Raw genomic sequence first — 18,928 nt, forward strand, 5'->3', positions numbered from 1 at the left:
GTCTGAACATTCTTTGGCATTGTGCTTCTTTGGGACTGGAATGAAAACTGACCTTTTTCAGTCCTGTGGCCACTGCTGAGTTTTCCAAATTTGCTGGCATATTGAGTGCAGCACATTAACAGCATCAATTTTTAGGATTTGAAATAGCTCAGCTGGAATTCCATCACCTCAACTAGCTTTGTTCATAGTCATACTTCATAAGGCCCACTTGACCTCACATTTCCAGGATGTCTGACTCTAAGTGAATGATCACACCATCATGGTTATCCAGGTCATGAAGATCTTCTTTGTATAGTTCTGTGTATTTTTGCCACCTGTTCTTAATATCTTCTGCTTCTGTTAGGTCCATACCATTTCTGTCCTTTATTGTGCCCATCTTTGCATGAAATGATCCCTTGGTATCTCTAATTTTCTTAAAGAGATCTCTAGTCTTTCCCATTCTCTTGTTTTCCTCTATTTCTTTGCATTGATCACCAAGGAAGGCTTTCTTATCTCTCCTTGCTATTCTTTGGAACTCTGCATTCAGATGGATATATCTTTTCTTTTCATCTTTGCCTTTCACTTCTCTTTTCTGCTATTTGTAAGCCTTTTTCGGACAACCATTTTGCCTTTTTGCATTTCTTTTTTGTGGGGATGGTTTTGATCACTGTCTCCTGTACAAAATTATGAAATTCCATCCATAATTCTTCAGATTTAATCTGTTGAAACTATTTGTCACTTCCACAAATCCTATGAAGAGCATTAGTGCCTCCATAAAAGAGACTCTGGAGAGATCCCTTGCCCATTCAACCCTGTGAAGGCACAGTGAGAAGGAGCCTGCTCAGAACCATGTTGGGCTTCGATCCTGTACTTCCCAGCCTCCAGACGTGTGAGAAATACACTGTGTTGTTCATAAGCTACCCCGTATGTGGTGCTTTTATTACACAGGCCAAATGGTTTAAGATAGTTGTATTTGAGAAAGGCCTAATATTAGCCATGGCAGAAGGACTGAGAAAAAAAAGTGATTAAAGCAGATAGTGGGTAAAAAGTGATTATTTATTTGAATTGAACAGAAAATATGAACTGAATTGTTAGCATTGAAGTTGAAAATGAAAGGGAAATTAGTAAGATTTAAGAAAGAGACAGGATTTGGTGCACTGTATAAGCAACGGAAGAACTGCTAATTACTCTTAGATTTGAGTCTGAGAGCCTGGTAGAATGAAGATATTATCTAAAAAAGGATAGCTTGGGAGAGAAAATAGATGACAGGGGAAGAGCATAATGGAGGTTAATTTTACTTTCTTAATAGAATATAAGGGGAGAACTTATTAGTCACAAGCTCAGGACTTTTCTCATTTATTTTTGTCCCTATTATCAGACTTTTTAGAGGTCCTATTTTTACCTTTTCTCTCTGGCTCTTGTAATCACTCTCCACAACAAACTCCCATTTATCAGGTAAGCAGTATTTACCAATTTCTGTCTATTTGCTTAACTCTGGAAAAATACCACCCGACCTTTTGTAAAATTTGTCATGTCTCTGTGATACTCTTAACATTTTTGCATTTAAAAATGGTGAGTACCAAATGATACATTTTATTCTAGTGATTAATTTATACATGGTTTGCTGAATGTGTCTGTGTTGTAGGATTTTTGGCTAATATAGTTTGTTAAAACACTCTCAGCAAAGTGCTGTTACAGTGACCATCTTTTGAGACTTGGAAATAGCCTTATTATACAGAACTTAATGTTATACACTAATGGCATGTATTAGAATGGAATTCTATATGTATTATTACTTCCGACAGCAGCCTGGCTTTTTTAGCCTCCTCACAGCATGAGACTTTGGTAATTATGCTAATGCTAGCTGATTCATGAGGACAACTTCCTAAAGTGCACTTAATTAACTCGGAGATTTTGTAAACAGCTGTACATGTAGTTTCCGGAAATTGCAGGGATATGTCAGTCTGACGTGTGTACAGTCTGCCTTCCTAACCTTGTCAGTTTTTACTAAAGCTGAAAGCAAGAAGCTCAAATTTGGCACCTTCTGAAGCAGATGCCTGCAAGTTTCTGAGAAATGTCACTTTAGTCTCCTGGAAGATGGGGACAGTCTGATTTCTCCTGTTTGAGTATGTTGAGCCAGATGAGACTTTTAAGTTGATTTGGAGGAAAATGTTAATGTTTGTTTCTTTAGTGAAGGGTACAGTTTTTCCAACACGTTGCTGCAATGGGATTTTGCTTTTGGGTTTGGGCTTCCCTGGTTGCTCAGACAGTAAAGAATCTGCCTGCAGTGCAGGAGACCCAGGTTCGATTCCAGGGTCAGGAAGAGACCCTGGAGAAGGGAATGGCAACCCACTTCAGTATTCTTGCCTGGAGAATCCCACAGAGAGAGGAACCTGGGGGGGTATAGTCCATGGGGTTGAAAAGAGTCCTCCACAACTCACACTTTCGCTTTCACTGTTGTTGGTATTGCTGACCAGCTGTGTTCTTCAGAGGACTCCTCTGCAAGGAGGGTTTTATATCCTTTGAGTTCATAATGATGGTTCCTTTAATCCTACCTGCTGGGCTGATCTGATACTTGACTGACTTATCACCCTGGCTTGGATAAAAATTGCTTGATTTCTGACATTTTATTAAAATCTCATACTCCCCAAGTAAGAGGTAAGAGTCATACACATAGAACATTTAACCAGGACTAACAGTGCAGTGCAAGACTTTAACACACACACACAGACAATTAAGAGAAAAACCTAGTGAATCATTTCAGAGCCAAGACCAGCCTAATCAAAGACGGAGGGAAGAAACATCATTAAGAAAGAACAGAAGAAAAATAACCTTCTAGGTACCATTAGGAGAATACCAATTGCACAAAGCTGATAACGACGGAGAATAGGGATTTTTTCCTTAATAATCTTCTTACTGCTACTTCAGAAGATCACACTCTCAGATAAGCCCTGGAAACTAAGCTAGAGATTGGCCTATGGTTTCTCAAGGGTGCCGGCAAGGTCTTTTCCTGTCATTAGTTTAAACTCCCGTCCTGGCGATAATCTCTCGGGGAACTAGCTAAAGTATATCTGAAGATCATCACGTATTTATTGCTTAGCCTTTTCTTTGACTTCGATCGTCAGAACCTCTTCCCCGCCCTCGGCAGAAGGAGCCATGCTGATGATGAGTGATTGACGGGTAGTTCCTCTGGATAAATCTGCCTTTCCAATCGCCCGGGGCGCTTCCTCCGTGGTGATGGACCTCGTTTGACATCTGGATGTTTCAAGTGCTTTCTCTGCTGGTTCTTTTCCTTTATCTTCAGATTCTTTTCCTTTATCCTCTTCTTCCTGGTTTTCATGTTTTCTCTAGAAGAAAGTTATTGAAAAGAGTCGATTGGTACTGATATCATAACTGAGGGTGTTGGAGTCTTTTGATTAATGTGCAATATCTAAGGATCACCATCAAGAGAGACGGTCTGACGTCATATGGGAATCCTGTCTGCCTTTGACTAGCCTTTAAGTTTTCTAACGTGCTGGAGAATGGGGTTGAGCTGTCACCTTTGAATTCAGGGTTAGTGTGCGCTACATGTCTGTTCCTGCCAAGGAATTTGCTCCCATTGGCACTCGTGGTCTCTGAATTATTAGATTTAGTGCTCAAGATGCTTTGCTTTTCAAATATTTACTTATTTATTTTACGAAGATGAAATTTTAAATTTTAATAAAAAAGTATTAGCCCAATACCAAAAAATGCTCTAAAAATACTTTAGAACTATGGTTTCCCTCCTGCATAAGCTTGTGGGAGCATCTCAGGGAGAAATTCATGTCTCCTTTCTAGTACAGTCTTCTCCATTTGCCCCATGGGTATCTGATATAGTTTCAGAACCTTTGGCATTTAGTGTCATCTGTAGAAATTTCACATTAAGAAACATACCATGCTGTTTGCTGGTGATGCTTGAGATTAGTTTGAAAGAGGCTTGTACAGGGTATGAAGGTGCATATACAGAGTTGAGAGCCTTACTTAACACGCTGACTTACAGAGTTGTTCACCCTGTACGTCTTTTACACTAATTATTACTTGCCTGCCGATTAAATGAGGTATTTGCTGTACAGTGATCTTCATCAGAGTGTTGTGTGTGTGTGGAAAAGGAAGAGGCAAGTTTGAATCTTTTGAGTGTGATTGACTTTATAATATTTGCTTTACCGATTTTCAGAAAAAGTCACAGATACTCACCTCTTACTGTTTTAGGGACAACATAATAACTAAATTCAGGAAACCTGAATCTCTGCTCTGTTTTTCAGGATCTGACCTCATAAACTTATCATGAGAATCAAAGAAGTATGAAAAAAAAAAAGAAAAACTAAAACATTTCAGTTTCAGGACATTTCTCGGAATTAGGAGACAGCTTGGTGTAGGTGCTGAAGCCTGAATTTCTGAGTAATAACTTTTGCTCTGTCGTTGATGGTGATCTTATCTAAATAATTGATCTAGATCTTAGTTTATTCAGCTATTACATGAAGGCTGTGATGCCCTCTGTGAGGTTACTTCTGACTGTGTGATAGTAATTGAATGAATACTGGTGAAAAAGTTTAATGGCTGATAAAATGTCTTATATATTTATAGGTATATATATGTTTATATATATACAGTTGATCCTCATTATTCATGGTAGTTTTGTTCTATAAAGCTGCCGTGAACACTGAACTAGCAAACCCTGCTCTTTGGGGTAATGCAGGTTTAGAGTCCTATAATCCTCTGGTTTTAACATTTTTGTCAACTGCTCAATACATAACCTTGTTTTACATGCATTTCTGTTTAGAAACACCTTATTTAATATGTATGGTTTATTCATTACTTTGAACTCACAGCCAATAGCACTCTGATTCACCCCTGGATGCAGCTTATCTAATACACGTGTTTCTCTGTAACGCACATCACAGCATTTTTGCCCTCTGAACGCAGTACTTTGGCACTATGTTCGAGGGCCATTTCTAATAGTGGGAGGGGGGAAATGCACACACATACAAAAAACACGGCAATAAGTAGACCATGAAAAGTTCATCCATTCACAGTGTGAGAGCTGAAACAAGAAGGCAGAGTATCTCCTTGTTCAAATTCAGCTGGAAACACGTGCCTCCAGCAACTTAAAATTTTTTGCTACTCTGCACATGTATGCCTGTGAATGGCCCCCAAACCCCCTAAATACTGGTTGTGAGGTTGCAGACACATTTTAGTGAGTAAGCAGTTTCACAAAGCCAGAAAGCACGAGAGGAGCCCCGGGGAAGCCGCATGTGTGCATGCGCTGCGCTGTCCTCAGGTGCTCGGTCACGTCTGACTTCTCGTGACCCCACGGACTGTGGCCCGCCAGACGCCTCTGTCCAGGCCAGATATTCTCCAGCAAGAATACTGGAGTGGATTGCTGTTCCTTTCTCCAGGGGATCTTCCTGACCCAGGGATCGAACCTGGGTCTCCTGAATTGCAGGCAGATTCTTTACCGTCTGAGGAATATAGAATCCCACAAAAATCAGTCCAGATTAAAAGGGCTACCCGCTCCAGTATTCTTACCTGGAGAATTCCTTGGACAGAGGAGCCTGGCGGGCTATAGTCCGTGGGGTCACAAAGAGTCAGACACTGCTGAGCGACTAACTCTTCCATCTTTTCTCATATATATATATATATATATATATACGTACATATGCATATACATTCACAAAACACTAAAACTCTCATAATAAACCCAGGGGGATTAACTGTGCTGACACATGGGCACACAGTAAATAATAATAAGTGCTGTACATAATGTAGCAATTCTGTGCATTAAATGAGTCCAGATGATGCCAGTGTCTGAAACGGGATTAAAGGAGGAGCTTGTCTGAGTGTATTTCATCTGGGGTCTCTGTTACAGCCCTCCTTTCCCTCTGCCCTGTTACCTGAGCGGTTTGTTCTCTCTTCAATGTGAGTAGTCTTGCAAGACCTGCTTTTCCAGAGCTTCCCAGAAGCGCTTTAAACATCTTGGGTGTTTCTTGCTTCGGCGGGAAGAGAAAGGCCAGCCCTTTGTTTGGGGGGGTTGCCCCTGCGCCTGGAGCTTTGTTCTTTAAAAGCACTCTGTGGGCAGGAGAGAAAGGCCATTTTAGATAGTGTTGTGAGGATTCTGGAAGAACTTCCCAGAAATGCTATCTTTTCTCCTAATCTGTGACGTTTTCAATTTATCACCGCATAAACAATAGTTTGATGGTTGGTTCTCCTGGAGAAAGTTGGTTGCCATCAGCACAGTGTCAAGTGAAGCCAACCCCTCTCTAATGGGTTTTTAGTTTTTTCTCTAACGAGGTTTCAAGGGTGGTACCTGGCCTTCTTCATGAGCAGCTTTTCAGAATCTGGATAATGCACGAGGATTTCTTGGAGGGTCTTTTTGTCCAGAGTTAGAAGGTTGGCAAAGCCGTGGGCCACCACGTTGGCAGTTCTGCGGTTTCCCCCTCTTGCCGCTAGCAGGCTGTAAGAGAGGAAAGCAAGTGGTTGCCACCCTTTTCTATCTCCCTCCACCAAAATCTTTTAACAAATAAATACCACGGGTTAGAGCCATTTATACTGCTTCGGGGTCATTCCCTGGAGGTGAGCATCCAGGTGATTCTGTGCAGAGACTCAGGATGTGGTGGCAATGGAATTGGCAGCAGCTTTGACCATGTTTGGCATCTGACTCCTGCCTCAAATCCAGGCCTTGTAGCCGTCAGATCCCGGGAGGTTCTCCCCCAGATCCCGGGAGTGCCGCCTCTCTCTGGTAGGAATCATCCGTTTGATCTTCCAGACTCACCTTTCACCCCTCCTGACCTCTTTGCCCTCCAGGAAGCGGAGCTCTGCAGGTTTGCTCTCTGCCTTTGATTTGGGTTGAGCCAATGGGAAATATGACTGGGAAGTCAGAAAGCGGGTAGAGGGTGGTCTTGGAGTATTTTTCCCCACCATTCTTGCCTTGCCAGGACTTCGGTTAGCAATGGCTGCAGTCTCTACCAAAAACCCACAGCCCCTGACACGTGGCCATCTCCTAGAAGAACAACTCCCACAGATTTCTCTCTGGGCCCTGGTAACACCCCCTGCCCTTGTCCCCTTTAGACTTGGCTGTGAAAACAACTCCCTTGTAGTAGCTTTGAGATGTGTCAGCACCTCTTGTTGGGTACTCTCAGATTTGTCTTTTAATTTTCTTTGACTGACTTCTGTCTATAATCCCTTTATTAAAGTCCTCTTAGTTAATTTCCTTAAGTGTACATTCTGTTTTTCGCCTGTACTCTGAGTAATAAAGCTCTGACAGCAAATCTTAATGATACCTTGGTAACACTGGTGAATTTAGTCTCTTCCTATAAGTAGTTTCCAGATCAAATTATTTCTCAGTATCATAAATTGCCCTCATGTAGTCATTAGGGCTTCCCAGGTGGCTCAGTAGAAAGAATCTGCCTGCCAAGCAGGAGACCCGGGTTCAATACCTGGGTTGGGAAGATGCCCTGGAGAAGGAAATGGCAATCCTTTCTAGTATTCTTGTCTGGAAAAGTCCATGGACAGAGGAATCTTGGTAGGCTACAGTCCATGGGGTTGTAAAGAGTTGAATGTGGCTTAGCGAAACAACAGCAATGGTCATTCACATACCACTTCCCACTTGGAATGTTCGAGAACTGTGGGTTTTATACCTCTCAGGGTATAGGTGGGGGCATTTTGCCTTTTGGAAGTAGCCAATAGATTGTTATCAAATAAATGAACAACGGAGTAAATGAAACAAATGAATATAACTTCTATCATTCAGCAGTAATCTACAAAATCAGGGTTGGTCTTTGAAAACAAGACAATAAAAAACACATTTCAAATGTTAAAAAAAAACACACTACAGGCTCTGCAATGAGATGGTAACACTCACTGAGATTCAATCTCTTGGAGTCAGCCATTTAGAAATGGAGAAAGAAGTCTCACATTAATGAAAACAGTCTCCAGGGGTGGGAAAGACTGAGCAGGCGGTCTGGCAATAGGAATGCTCATGCTTTCACAGCCCTGCCTTTGGGGGCAATGAGATGTGAGAAGCTGCCTGGATCTTGGGCCTGAAGATTGATATCAGACCATATGTATTTCTCCAGCTGCTGTTGCAGAAAATGGAACATTCTGACTGGCCGTTAATCATTAGGAAACTAACACAGGGTTTCAGCTGTGGCAAGTAGAGAGCGGAAGTTGTCATTCCTGTCTTTACCACTTGAAAAAGTTGAACAAACTGAAAACCAATGACTTTCTCAGACCTGTCAGAGAACCGAGGTTGCAAGGTCAGCTCCCGCCCCAATCTGGAGAATCAGATGATTTCAGAAAGTCGTGGCCAGACCTGCTTGTCTGGGCAGAAGTCCTTGGAGCTGTAACTGATAGGGAACACTTAAACGGTAATTTTGACAAATTGCTCTAGGTTGAGAGTAAACTATCAAGAGAATGAGAACCTCAGAGGGCCACAATTAGGTGGAACTGACACTTTCAGGAGTTTGGCGTTGAGAAACTCCAGCAAATTCTCATGGTTGAGAGCCAAGAAAGATCTGTTTGTTGCTCTGGCAGTAAAAGGGGATAATTAATCATTGTTAAAAAACAAAACAAAACAAAACTCCCAGGGTGTATTTTTTCTCCGTCACAAAGGCCTACATCCAGGGAAAAAGATTACACAGTCTTATCCACCTTCAGGAAGGGCATTTCTCTCAGTCTAGGCACGTCTAGCCTTCCTGTCTTATGTAATAGGATAAGAAGGACCTGTGAGGATTGCATAAATGCCCTAAAAGACTGAGATTTATTCCTAACGTCGGAGCTCTCCCCCATCCTTAGCATCATGTCAAAGGGGCTTCTGTATAAAAAGAGTGGATATAGCTGCAAAATGCAGACTTGCTCTGAGGAGGAGTGTTTAAGGGAGGCCAGAGGCCATAGAGGATATGGAAACACGGGCACTAGAGACATTTAGAAGCTCTAGAACCCACAGCTACAGCAAGCGGTAAACACAGCTCAGCTCCTAACGAGAGTAATATAACATCTCATTCTAAAACCTTTTGCCTCAGTTCCCATTACATCATGTACAACTTTTAACAAAAATTACAAAGCATACTAACAAGCAAGTGAAATACAGCCGGAAGAGCCAAAGAAAGCATCAGAACCAGACTGGGATGTAAAACAGATGTTGGCATTAACAGACACAGAACTTAAAATAACCATGATTAATATGTTAAAGGATCTATTGGAAAAAGTAGGCATCATTCAAGAACAGATGGGTAATGTAAACCGAGAGATAAAAGTCCTAAGACAGGTTCAAAAGGAAATGTTAGAAATCAGAAATACTGTAGCAAAAATTAATAGTGACTTTGATGGGCTCATCAATAGACAGAGTATGGCCAAGAAAAGATTACATGAGATGTGTATAAAGTTCCTGAACTTAAATACAAAGAGAGAAAAAGAAATGAAAATAAAAACAGAACACCAAGAACTGTGAGACATTCTCAAAAAGTATAATGCACACACACACACAGAAGCACCTACCAATCTCTAATACTAAAAGAAGCACCTGAAGTAATTGTGGCAAGAACTTTCCCAAGTTAATGACAGACAACAGACCACAGTTCCAGGAAGCTCAGAGAATACCAAGCAGAGTAAATTCCCACCCCCATTCCTAAGCATATCATATTCGAACTGCAGTAAACCAAAGACAATCTTGAAAACACCTAAGAGGGGAAAACATTACTTATAAAGGAATGATAATAAAAATCATGGTGAACTTTTCATCAGAAACCATACAGGTAAGAAGAGAGTGGAGTGAAATATTGTGCTTGAGAGAAACAAAATCATCAACCTAGAATTCTATGCATAGTAAAATGATTCTTCAAAAGTGAAGGAGAGACAAACATTTTCTCAGAAAACCAAAAGCTGAGGGACTTTGACATTAGCAGAACTACTTTTAAAAAATGTTGAAGAATTTCTTTGGGAAGAAGTAAAATGATACAGATTAAAAACTTAGGTCTATAAAAAGAATGAAAGACATGGGAGAAGGAATAAGTAGAGATATATAAAAGTTTTATTTTTCTTATTTATAATTGATCTAAAGTATAACTTTAAATAAAGTAGCAGTGTATTGGGTGACTGAGCATAGGGATAAGTGAACTGACTGACAGACTGAAATTAATGTCTTCAGGGTTGGTGTGGAAGGCTGTTATAAGACTCTTGGACTCCCTGTTAAGTCAGTCAGTTTAGTCTCTCAGTTGTGTCCGACTCTTTGTGGCCCCATGGACCACAGCACTCCAGGCCTCCCTGTCCATCACCAGCTCCCGGAGTTTACCCAAACTCATCTCCATTGAGTTGGTGATGCCATCCAACCATCTCATCCTCTGTCATCATGCCCTTCTCCTCCTGCCTTCACTCTTTCCCAGCATAAGGGTCTTTTCAAATGAGTCAGTTCTTTGCATCAGGTGGCCAAAGTATTGGAGTTTCAGCTTCAGCATCAGTCCTTCCAATGAACACCCAGGACTGATCTCCTTTGGGATGGACTGGTTGCATCTCCTTGCAGTCCAACGTACTCTCAAGAGTCTTCTGCAACATCACAGTTCAAAAGCATCAATTCTTCGGCACTCAACCTTCTTTATGGTCCAACTCTCACATCCATACAGGACCACTGGAAAAACCATACCTTTGACTATACAGAATTTTGTTGGCAAAGAAATGTCTCTGCTTTTTAATATGCTGTCTGGGTTGGTCATAGCTTTTCTTCCAAGGAGCAAGCGTCCTTTGATTTCATGGGTGCAGTCACCATCTGCAGTGATTTTGGAGCCCAAGGAAAATAAAGTCTGACACTGTTTCCCCATCTATTTGCCATGAAGGGATTTGCCATGTAGTAATGTGTGCTTCCTGCTGGCTCAGATGGTAAAGCGTCTGCCTGCAATGCGGGAGACCTGGGTTCGATCCCTGGGTTGGGAAGATCTCCTGGAGGAGGAAATGGCAACCCACTCCAGTATTCTTGCCTGGAGAATCCCACGGAGGGAGGAGCCTGGTAGGCTACAGTCCATGGGGTCGCAAAGAGTCGGGCACGACTGAGCAACTTCACTCACTAATGTGTGATAGTGGTGTAGTGTAAATGTGAAGGTAAACTTAGTTTAAAATGTATATTGCAAACACTGAAATGTTTTGCAGTGAATCATAATAGATATGCTAAGAGAAAAACAGAATTATATAAAATACTCAATTAAAACCAGAGAAGGCAAAAAAAAAAAAAAAATGGAAGAAAACTTTACTGTTAGGCCACCATAAGGCATCAGAGACTCCTACCTGAATTTCATGTTAAATTTGAGTCCAAGACCATTCAGGCCACTTAAGAATGGATTTACTCCTTCAAGATGGAAACTATTTCCTTGGAATCCACACATGTTGACCATGTTAATGCCAACTTATTTTGCTCAAGATTTCACATTAAAAGCTCAAAGGTTTATTCCTCTGTGGCCAAAAAAACCCTATTTACTTTTTAGTCCTTTCCTGAGATTCTCCCCAAGATAAGCTCTGCCTTCAATTTCTTTTCTTTCTTTCTTTTTTTATTTGAGGAAGAGAAAGAAATTTTACTCTTTCATTCATCTATTTGTCATCTGTCTTCCTACCTATCTATCTATGAAATGGATGCTAACATTTGAAGGACAATGATTGGACGAACCTATTTCATTCACAGTCCTATCTCCTTGGAATAGAGTAATCCAGTGGCTAGGCAGGGCTAGATGGCCTTGAGGGGCTTAATTTGGACCTGAGATTGTCTCTGTGTGTGTCAGACTCTGACAGCAGAACAGAAAATAACATATTTAAATGTCAAGTTATTTTGAGATTTCTCAAGCTTTAATTAAACTTGCCTACAGGTTACACATTTGGAGCGCTTGATGAGTTTTTGAACGGAAGAAATAGTCTGTCTGCCAGATGGATTTTGCCCAAGTTCTCTGCAATGTTTAAAATAGCATCTTTTTTTCCCCTTCTGTCCACAAAATGCTTCTCCAGCATTCCACCAATGGAAAGTTTCACTCATTAAATAGCTTAGTAAGAAGATCTCTAAATATTTCCAAGCCCACAGAGTTTCGGAAAGAGCACGTGCTGGAGGGAGAACAGCTGAGGTTAATGGTAAGTGTCCCCAGGTCAAAAATACTGAATAGAGCAACAGCTCGGAAAACCATGGGATGGATTCTAACTCCAGGTCTGCCTCTGTTTGCTGGGACCTTAAACAAGAACTTAAAGACCTTTCAGATGTTTACTCCAATCACATAAGCATTTATTGAGCGCCTATTATGTATTCAGCAGGCCTAAAGGAAAAATATTAAGCAGGATATGGTTTTGTGCAAAGAGTACAGATTTTGGAACCAGATAACTCTACCATTTCTTTATTTATAATATTTAATTAAAATTTTAAAAATTGAACTATAGTTTGAACTTTGCTATTTATTAAGTATATTTCTGAGCAAGATACTTACTCTCTCTTTTGGGAAGCAAGACCATCTTTTAGCCCCTACTATAAGTATCATTATCTTTAGGGAGAAATGGGTGTTTATAGACTCCTGACATTCACTTATGAAGGTGTAATTAGGCACACTCCAGTGTTCTTGCCTGGAGAATCCCAGGGATGGGGGAGCCTGGGGGGCTTGTGTCTATGGGGTCGCACAGGGTCGGACACGACTGAAGCGACTTAGCAGCAGCAGCAGCAATTAGGTAAAACTCCCAGCTGAGAAGTTTTATACCCTAATTTGGGATATGTAACTGTAACAAGTAGCAATAAGTATAGTACATTTTATTATTCAAGGTTTTCCAGAGAAACAGAAGAAATCTTAGAGTGCACACACACACACACACACACACACACACACACACACGCAGATGTATATATAAAAGGAGATTTATTATGGGCATTGGTTCACGTGGTTATAGAGGCTGAGAAGTCCCACCATCTGCCACATACACGCTGGAGACCGGCAAGCTGGTGATGCAATTCAGTCTGGGTCCAAAGGCCTGAGAGAGCAGAAAGAGAAGCCTCTGGTGGAAGTCCGAGTCTGGGTCTGAACGTCCAGAACCAGGAGTTCTGATGCCTGAGGGCAGAAGGCAGATGCGCTAACTCAAGCTGAGAGGGTGAATTTACCCTTTCTTCGCCTTTTTGTTCTATTCAGGCCCTCAGTGAATCGGGTGATTCCTCCTCCATTGCTGAGGGTGATCTTCCTCACTCCACCTCTGATTCAAATGCTAATTTCTTCCCGAAACACCCTCGCAAACACACCCAGAAATAATGTTTTATCAACTATCTGAGCATCCTTTAACTTCATCAAGTTGACATACAAAATTAACCATCATATTACTAGCATGAGAAAGGTGAGTAAGTGAATGAAATTAGTGATGGGAATGTCAGAGGGAAAAGGTATTAATATATTTAGTGTGAGATGACCTGTATGTGCAAAACTTGATAAATGTCAGAAATAAATAGCAATATGGAGGTTATATATGTAAGCATATAACATATTTACATATATGTATTATATATGTATATATATTATGCATATATATTTACTATATATCTATTATATATATGTATATGTATAATGTGCACTTATAATGCATTACTATACATACATCATAAACATATAATATGTAATATGCACATATTCAATAAACAGCTATGCCTATACATGTGGCTGTGTATACACAGGTGCATGGTGTGTGCCTACATCGGAAAGAGCTGAAATATTCAGATGGTCCTTGTCAGTCATTCATTCCCAGTTCTTTTCCAGGGCTGCCACATACGGCATCATAAAGCGTGCAGAGCACACACCAACTATAATATGACCGGAACACACCCTCACAGCCCTCTTCAGCAGAGCTGGTTTACGCAGAAGGCCTTCACAAGGATAAGTAGAATACAAAAGAGCCTAAGTTGAAAGGAAGAGCAAAATGAAAACAGGAATGGAAACACAAAACGGGGTTTTCACAAGATTGCAAACTCTGCTGCCAGAGGGCTTCCAATTTGGCTTTAAGTCTCTTATGTCATAAGAAGCGATCAATTCTCAGTTTTAAGACAGAAACACCTCCTCAGGGCTTTAGTAGAGAGGCCACTATGTAAACTGGTGGACAACATGTTCATATTCTTATTACAGATGCAAAACTAAGTTTGCCAGCACTGTTTGTGATGTGGTGCTCAGTAAACGCCATGTGTCATTCCAAACTCCAGCTCCATCAGAGCAATTCTGTGGGCAGGAAGCGCAGTCAATACAGTGCATATCAGATACTCATCTCTCTCTCTGTTTTCAGTGATACCCAGACTATCTAGAGAAAAATAATCCTCCTAAACAGTGCCTTTCTCAACTGTTCTCTTGATTAGTAGCTTTTTCTAAGAGTTTAAGATTGTACGGACCATTACACTTTGGAGGCCAATCATGCAGAAGCATATAAGAAATCCATTGTGTGAACTGAAAAGGAAAGGAAAAAAAGAAATTAGAGATAAATTAGGAGTGTGTAGAAATAGCTTACTCCATAATGACCTAGATACAGCGCTAAGTTCTGAGGTTATAAAGATGATTAATATCTGCCCTCAAACCAAGAGGGAACCCGCCTACTCTGCTGGTGGGAATGTAAATTGGTGCAGCCACTGTGGAAAACAGTATGGAGTTTCCTTAAAAAACTACCATATGATTCAGTAATCGCACTCCAGGGCATATACCCAGAAAAGACAAAAGCTCTAACTCAAAAAGATACATGCACCCCAGTGTTATGGCGTCACTATTTACAATAGCCAAGACTTGAAAGCAACCTAAGTGTCCATTAACAGATGAATGGTAATAAGACGCGTTATACACACACACACATACAATGAAATATTAGTCATAAAAAAGAATGAAATAATGCCATTTGCAGCAACAGATGGACATAGACATTATCATATAAAATGACGTAAGTCAGATAAAGGCAAATATTATATTACTTATATGTGGAATCTAAAAATTAATACAAATAAACCTACTTGCAAAACAGAAACGAACTCACAGACATAGAACACAAACTTACAGTTACCGAAGAAGGGGCGGGAGGTAAATCAGGAGGATGGGACCCACAGACGCACACTCCATGTATAAAAGGGATAAACAAAATTATTTATGTAGAGCACAGGGAATTATATTCAATGTCTTATAATAAATATAGTGGAAAAGGATAAAACAGAATATAGGCATGCACATATATACGTATAACTGAGTCACTTCGCTGTATATCTGAAACTAACACAATATGGTAAATCAACTATATTTCAATTAAAAAAAAACTATCTGACCTCAAGTTTCTTGCGATTCAGGAGTGGGAGAAGCATGAGTGAGTTGATCTAGTTGTCTAGTCAACCAGAAAATATTGATCATGATATTAGTAATAGTGACAGTTTTATGGTAGTAGTAGTAGCTAATATTTTGGGGGTATTTACTATGAGTCAGGGATTTTTGTAAGTTCTTTTTGCATATTAATACATATAATGCTTTTCAATCCTATGAGGTAATTATGTATTATTATTACTCCTTTTAACTTTCATTTCATGAAGAAATGAAACCTCAGTTTGGAATCTTGCCCAGAGTCACACAGCCCATTGTTGATGAGCTGGATGCAAACCCAGACATACTTCTTAAACAGAGATGCACAGTTCAGAATGATTAATGCCTTGATAACTGTAAAAAATGAGAATGCTTCCTAAAATGAAGAAGTTTCTTGACTAAAAGCATTTTCTCACATAGAATTATTCCCTATAGTAGAAATAAATCCAACTCTAAATACTGTCTATGGAAAGAATATCAATCATATCCCATGCTGAGTGAGAGATCACAACTTCAAATATCTACTCTCATTAAGCAAATTTCCAACTGGATTATATTTGGAAGGTAGGAGATTAGGTCACCTAAATCGGCTTTTTCGAGCTATTCTTTAAATCTTTTCAGTGTTATTGGAAAATACTTTGTTGCTTGAATATTTTTACCACTTCACTGAAAATAACTTCTAATGAAACTTTTGTGGGTGAGCAAATATCAGAGGACGTTCTCATGTCACCTCTGCCCAGGCTGCTTGCTCTTTGCCATGACTTTGATATTCATAAAATTACTGCAAGGCAAACCCACGTTAACCTAGATGCTTGAGAAAAATCTCTGGGCATGGATTTTCATCAGAGTTAAAGGGTTCAGATTTTCACAGATACAAAACATGTAGCCCTCTTTCCCCCAAGAGGTCTTGATTTCAGAATTGAATTGGCCTTATAAGTGGATGATCAATGAGAATCTAGGTAAAAATTCTAAGAAAGGAGAAAGGAAAAAAAGAATATCATGCACTTTTTACTCCATGCTTTATTTATATCCCCTCAAGTACCCAGGAAGATATATGATACTCTGCTAGAAAATAGCTAACGATGTCATACATTAATGACCACATCAAACTGGTGAGGTAAGTTCTCAGCCTACACTTATTGACATGGAAATTGAGGTACCGAGTCCAGTGAAGTGACTTATTCCAGAACAGATACTTATGCTTTCCACTGTTGAAATCCAAGACCAGAGCTGACTTCAAGTCAGCTTCAAGGGCAAAGTGTTTTCTTTATGCCCTATCTCTAGTGTTGCTAATGAAGCCATTGTTATTGTTCAAATGATACAGATTTGCCTATGGATGTCAGAAAAAATCAGGGAGGAAGCCTGCTAGGCTGTCCAGGATAAGCTCTGCCAAATTCTGAGGATTAGATTCTTTAGTCCCTCTCTGCTCTTCCAAACAATGGTAAAGAGCCTTGATTTTCATAGAATCAGAGTTACCAGGTGGTCACTTTATGAGTAGTTCTGAGAACATCTGAATACAGGTTTAAACAATGGTACTGATAACAAGTATCAGTGTTCTCCAAGCCAGGCTTCAAAAGTACGTGAACCGTGAACTTCCAGATGTTCAAACTGGTTTTAGAAAAGGCAGAGGAACCAGAGATCAAATGGCCAAATCCACCGGATCATCAAAAAACCAAAAGAGTTCCATAAAAACATCTACTTCTGCTTTATTGACTATGCGAAAGCCTTTGACTGTGTGGATCACAACAAACAGTGGAAAATTCTGAAAGAGATGGGCATACCAGACCACCTGACCTGTCTGCTGAGAAATCTGTATGCAGGTCAGGAAGCAACAGTTAGAACTGGACATGTAACAACAGAGTGGTTCCAAATAGGGAAAGAAGTACGTCAAGGCTGTATATTGTCACCCTGCTTATTTAACTTATATGCAGAGTACATCATGAGAAATGCTGGGCTGGAAGAAGCACAAGCTGAAATCAAAATTGCTGGGAGAAATATCAATAACCTCAGATATGTAGATGACACCATCCTTATGGCAGAAAGAGAAGAACTAAAAAGCCTCTTGATGAAAGTGAAAGAGGAGAGTGAAAAAGTTGGCTTAAAGCTCAACATTCAGAAAACTAAGATCATGGCATCTGATTCCATCACTTCATGGCAAATAGATGAAGAAACAATGGAATCAGTGACAGACTTTATATTTTTGGGCTCCAAAATCACTGCAGATGGTGACTGCAGCCATGAAATGAAAAGATGCTTGCTCCTTGGAAGGAAAGTTATGACCAAACTAGACAGCACATTATAAAGTAGAGACATGACTTTGCCAACAAAGATTGGTCTAGTCAAGGTTATGATTTTTCCAGTGGTCATGTATGGATGTGAGAGTTGGACTTTGAAGAAAACTGAGCACTGAAGAATTGATGCTTATGAACTGTGGTGTTGGAGAAGACTCTTGAGAGTTCGTTGGACTGCAAGGAGATCCAACCACTCCATCCTAAAGGAAATCAGTCCTGAATATTCATTGGAAGGACTGATGCTGAAGCTGAAACTCCAATCCTTTGGCCACCTGATGTGAAGAACTGACTCATAGGAAAAGACCCTGATTCTGGGAAAATTTGAAGGCAGGAGGAGAAGGGGATGACAGAGGATGAGATGGTTGGATGGCATTACCGATTCAATGGACATGAGTTTGAGTAAACTCCGGGAGTTGGTGATGGGCAGGGAGGCCTGGTGTGCTGCAGTCCATGGGGTCACAAAGAGTCAGACACGACTGAGCAGCTGAACTGAACTGAACTGACAACAAAGTTATTCACAAGATATGTGAAACTTAGGCTAGGGTTGCTCTTTGCTCTAAGGAAAAAGATGTTACAGAATCAAAGACGCTGTCTCTTAAATAATGTAGTGAAAATACAAACACATCATTAAAAACATAGGTAGTGTTCACAGGATTGAGCTAGAAAAAGGTGGAAATAAAATTTTTCCCTTACAATATTAATGAGTCCTCTTACCCCTTTCATACTTCCAATGTATCTATTATTTCTATATTTTAGGAAAGGCAATGTGGTGGAGGAAGGAATAACAGAGTTATTCTGATGAAGAATAAAAATATGGAATTAAAATAGTCCAAAATAACTAAAACTCTACCTTATGTGCTTGTGTGGGCTAAGTCGCTTCGGTCATGTCTGGTTATGCGACCCCGTGGACTATAGCTCTCCAGGCTCCTCTGTCCATGGGATCCTCCAGGCAAGAATACCGGAGTGGGCTGCCATGTCCTCTTCCAGGGAATATTCCTGACTCAGGGATTGAACTTGGGTCTCTTTTGTCTCCTGCATTGGCAGATGGGTTCTTTACTACTAGTGCCACCTGGGAAGCCCAGAACTCTATCTTGGTACTCTCACTTTGAAAACTGAGTGAGTGTTTAGGAGAAACAGGCAAAGGTTTGGAGGGAACAAAGAAGTTTAAAATTATTTTGCAAAATAGTTGGCCTTTTCACAATGGTTTAGTGTAAATATTTGTTAAATATTCTGCTAAATATGCAGAATGGGTGATTTGATGAATTTAACTGGTGGAAGTCAGAACTTAAATACTTGAAATGAAATTCAGAGTATATGAAACATCAGTTCAATTCA

The 18,928-nt window shown here is 40.3% G+C and overlaps 1 protein-coding gene across 1 annotated transcript in view; it reads right to left on the reverse strand.

The window, feature by feature from the left end:
- Window positions 1–1,068: 1,068 nt before the first annotated feature.
- Window positions 1,069–18,928, reverse strand: part of CNGB3 (cyclic nucleotide gated channel subunit beta 3) — a 176,939-nt gene continuing 159,079 nt past the window's right edge. Inside the window, exons 16-18 of the mRNA XM_065902998.1 lie at window positions 6,302–6,448; window positions 5,889–6,063; window positions 1,069–3,326 (exon numbers count right to left, since the gene is read on the reverse strand). Of these exons, the coding sequence (XP_065759070.1) occupies window positions 3,069–3,326; window positions 5,889–6,063; window positions 6,302–6,448 (580 nt within the window). The 3' untranslated portion in view covers window positions 1,069–3,068. The remainder of the gene's footprint in view (window positions 3,327–5,888; window positions 6,064–6,301; window positions 6,449–18,928) is intronic.

This window comes from Muntiacus reevesi, chromosome 12 (assembly GCF_963930625.1).
Source record: "Muntiacus reevesi chromosome 12, mMunRee1.1, whole genome shotgun sequence".
Classification (NCBI taxonomy): domain Eukaryota; kingdom Metazoa; phylum Chordata; class Mammalia; order Artiodactyla; family Cervidae; genus Muntiacus; species Muntiacus reevesi.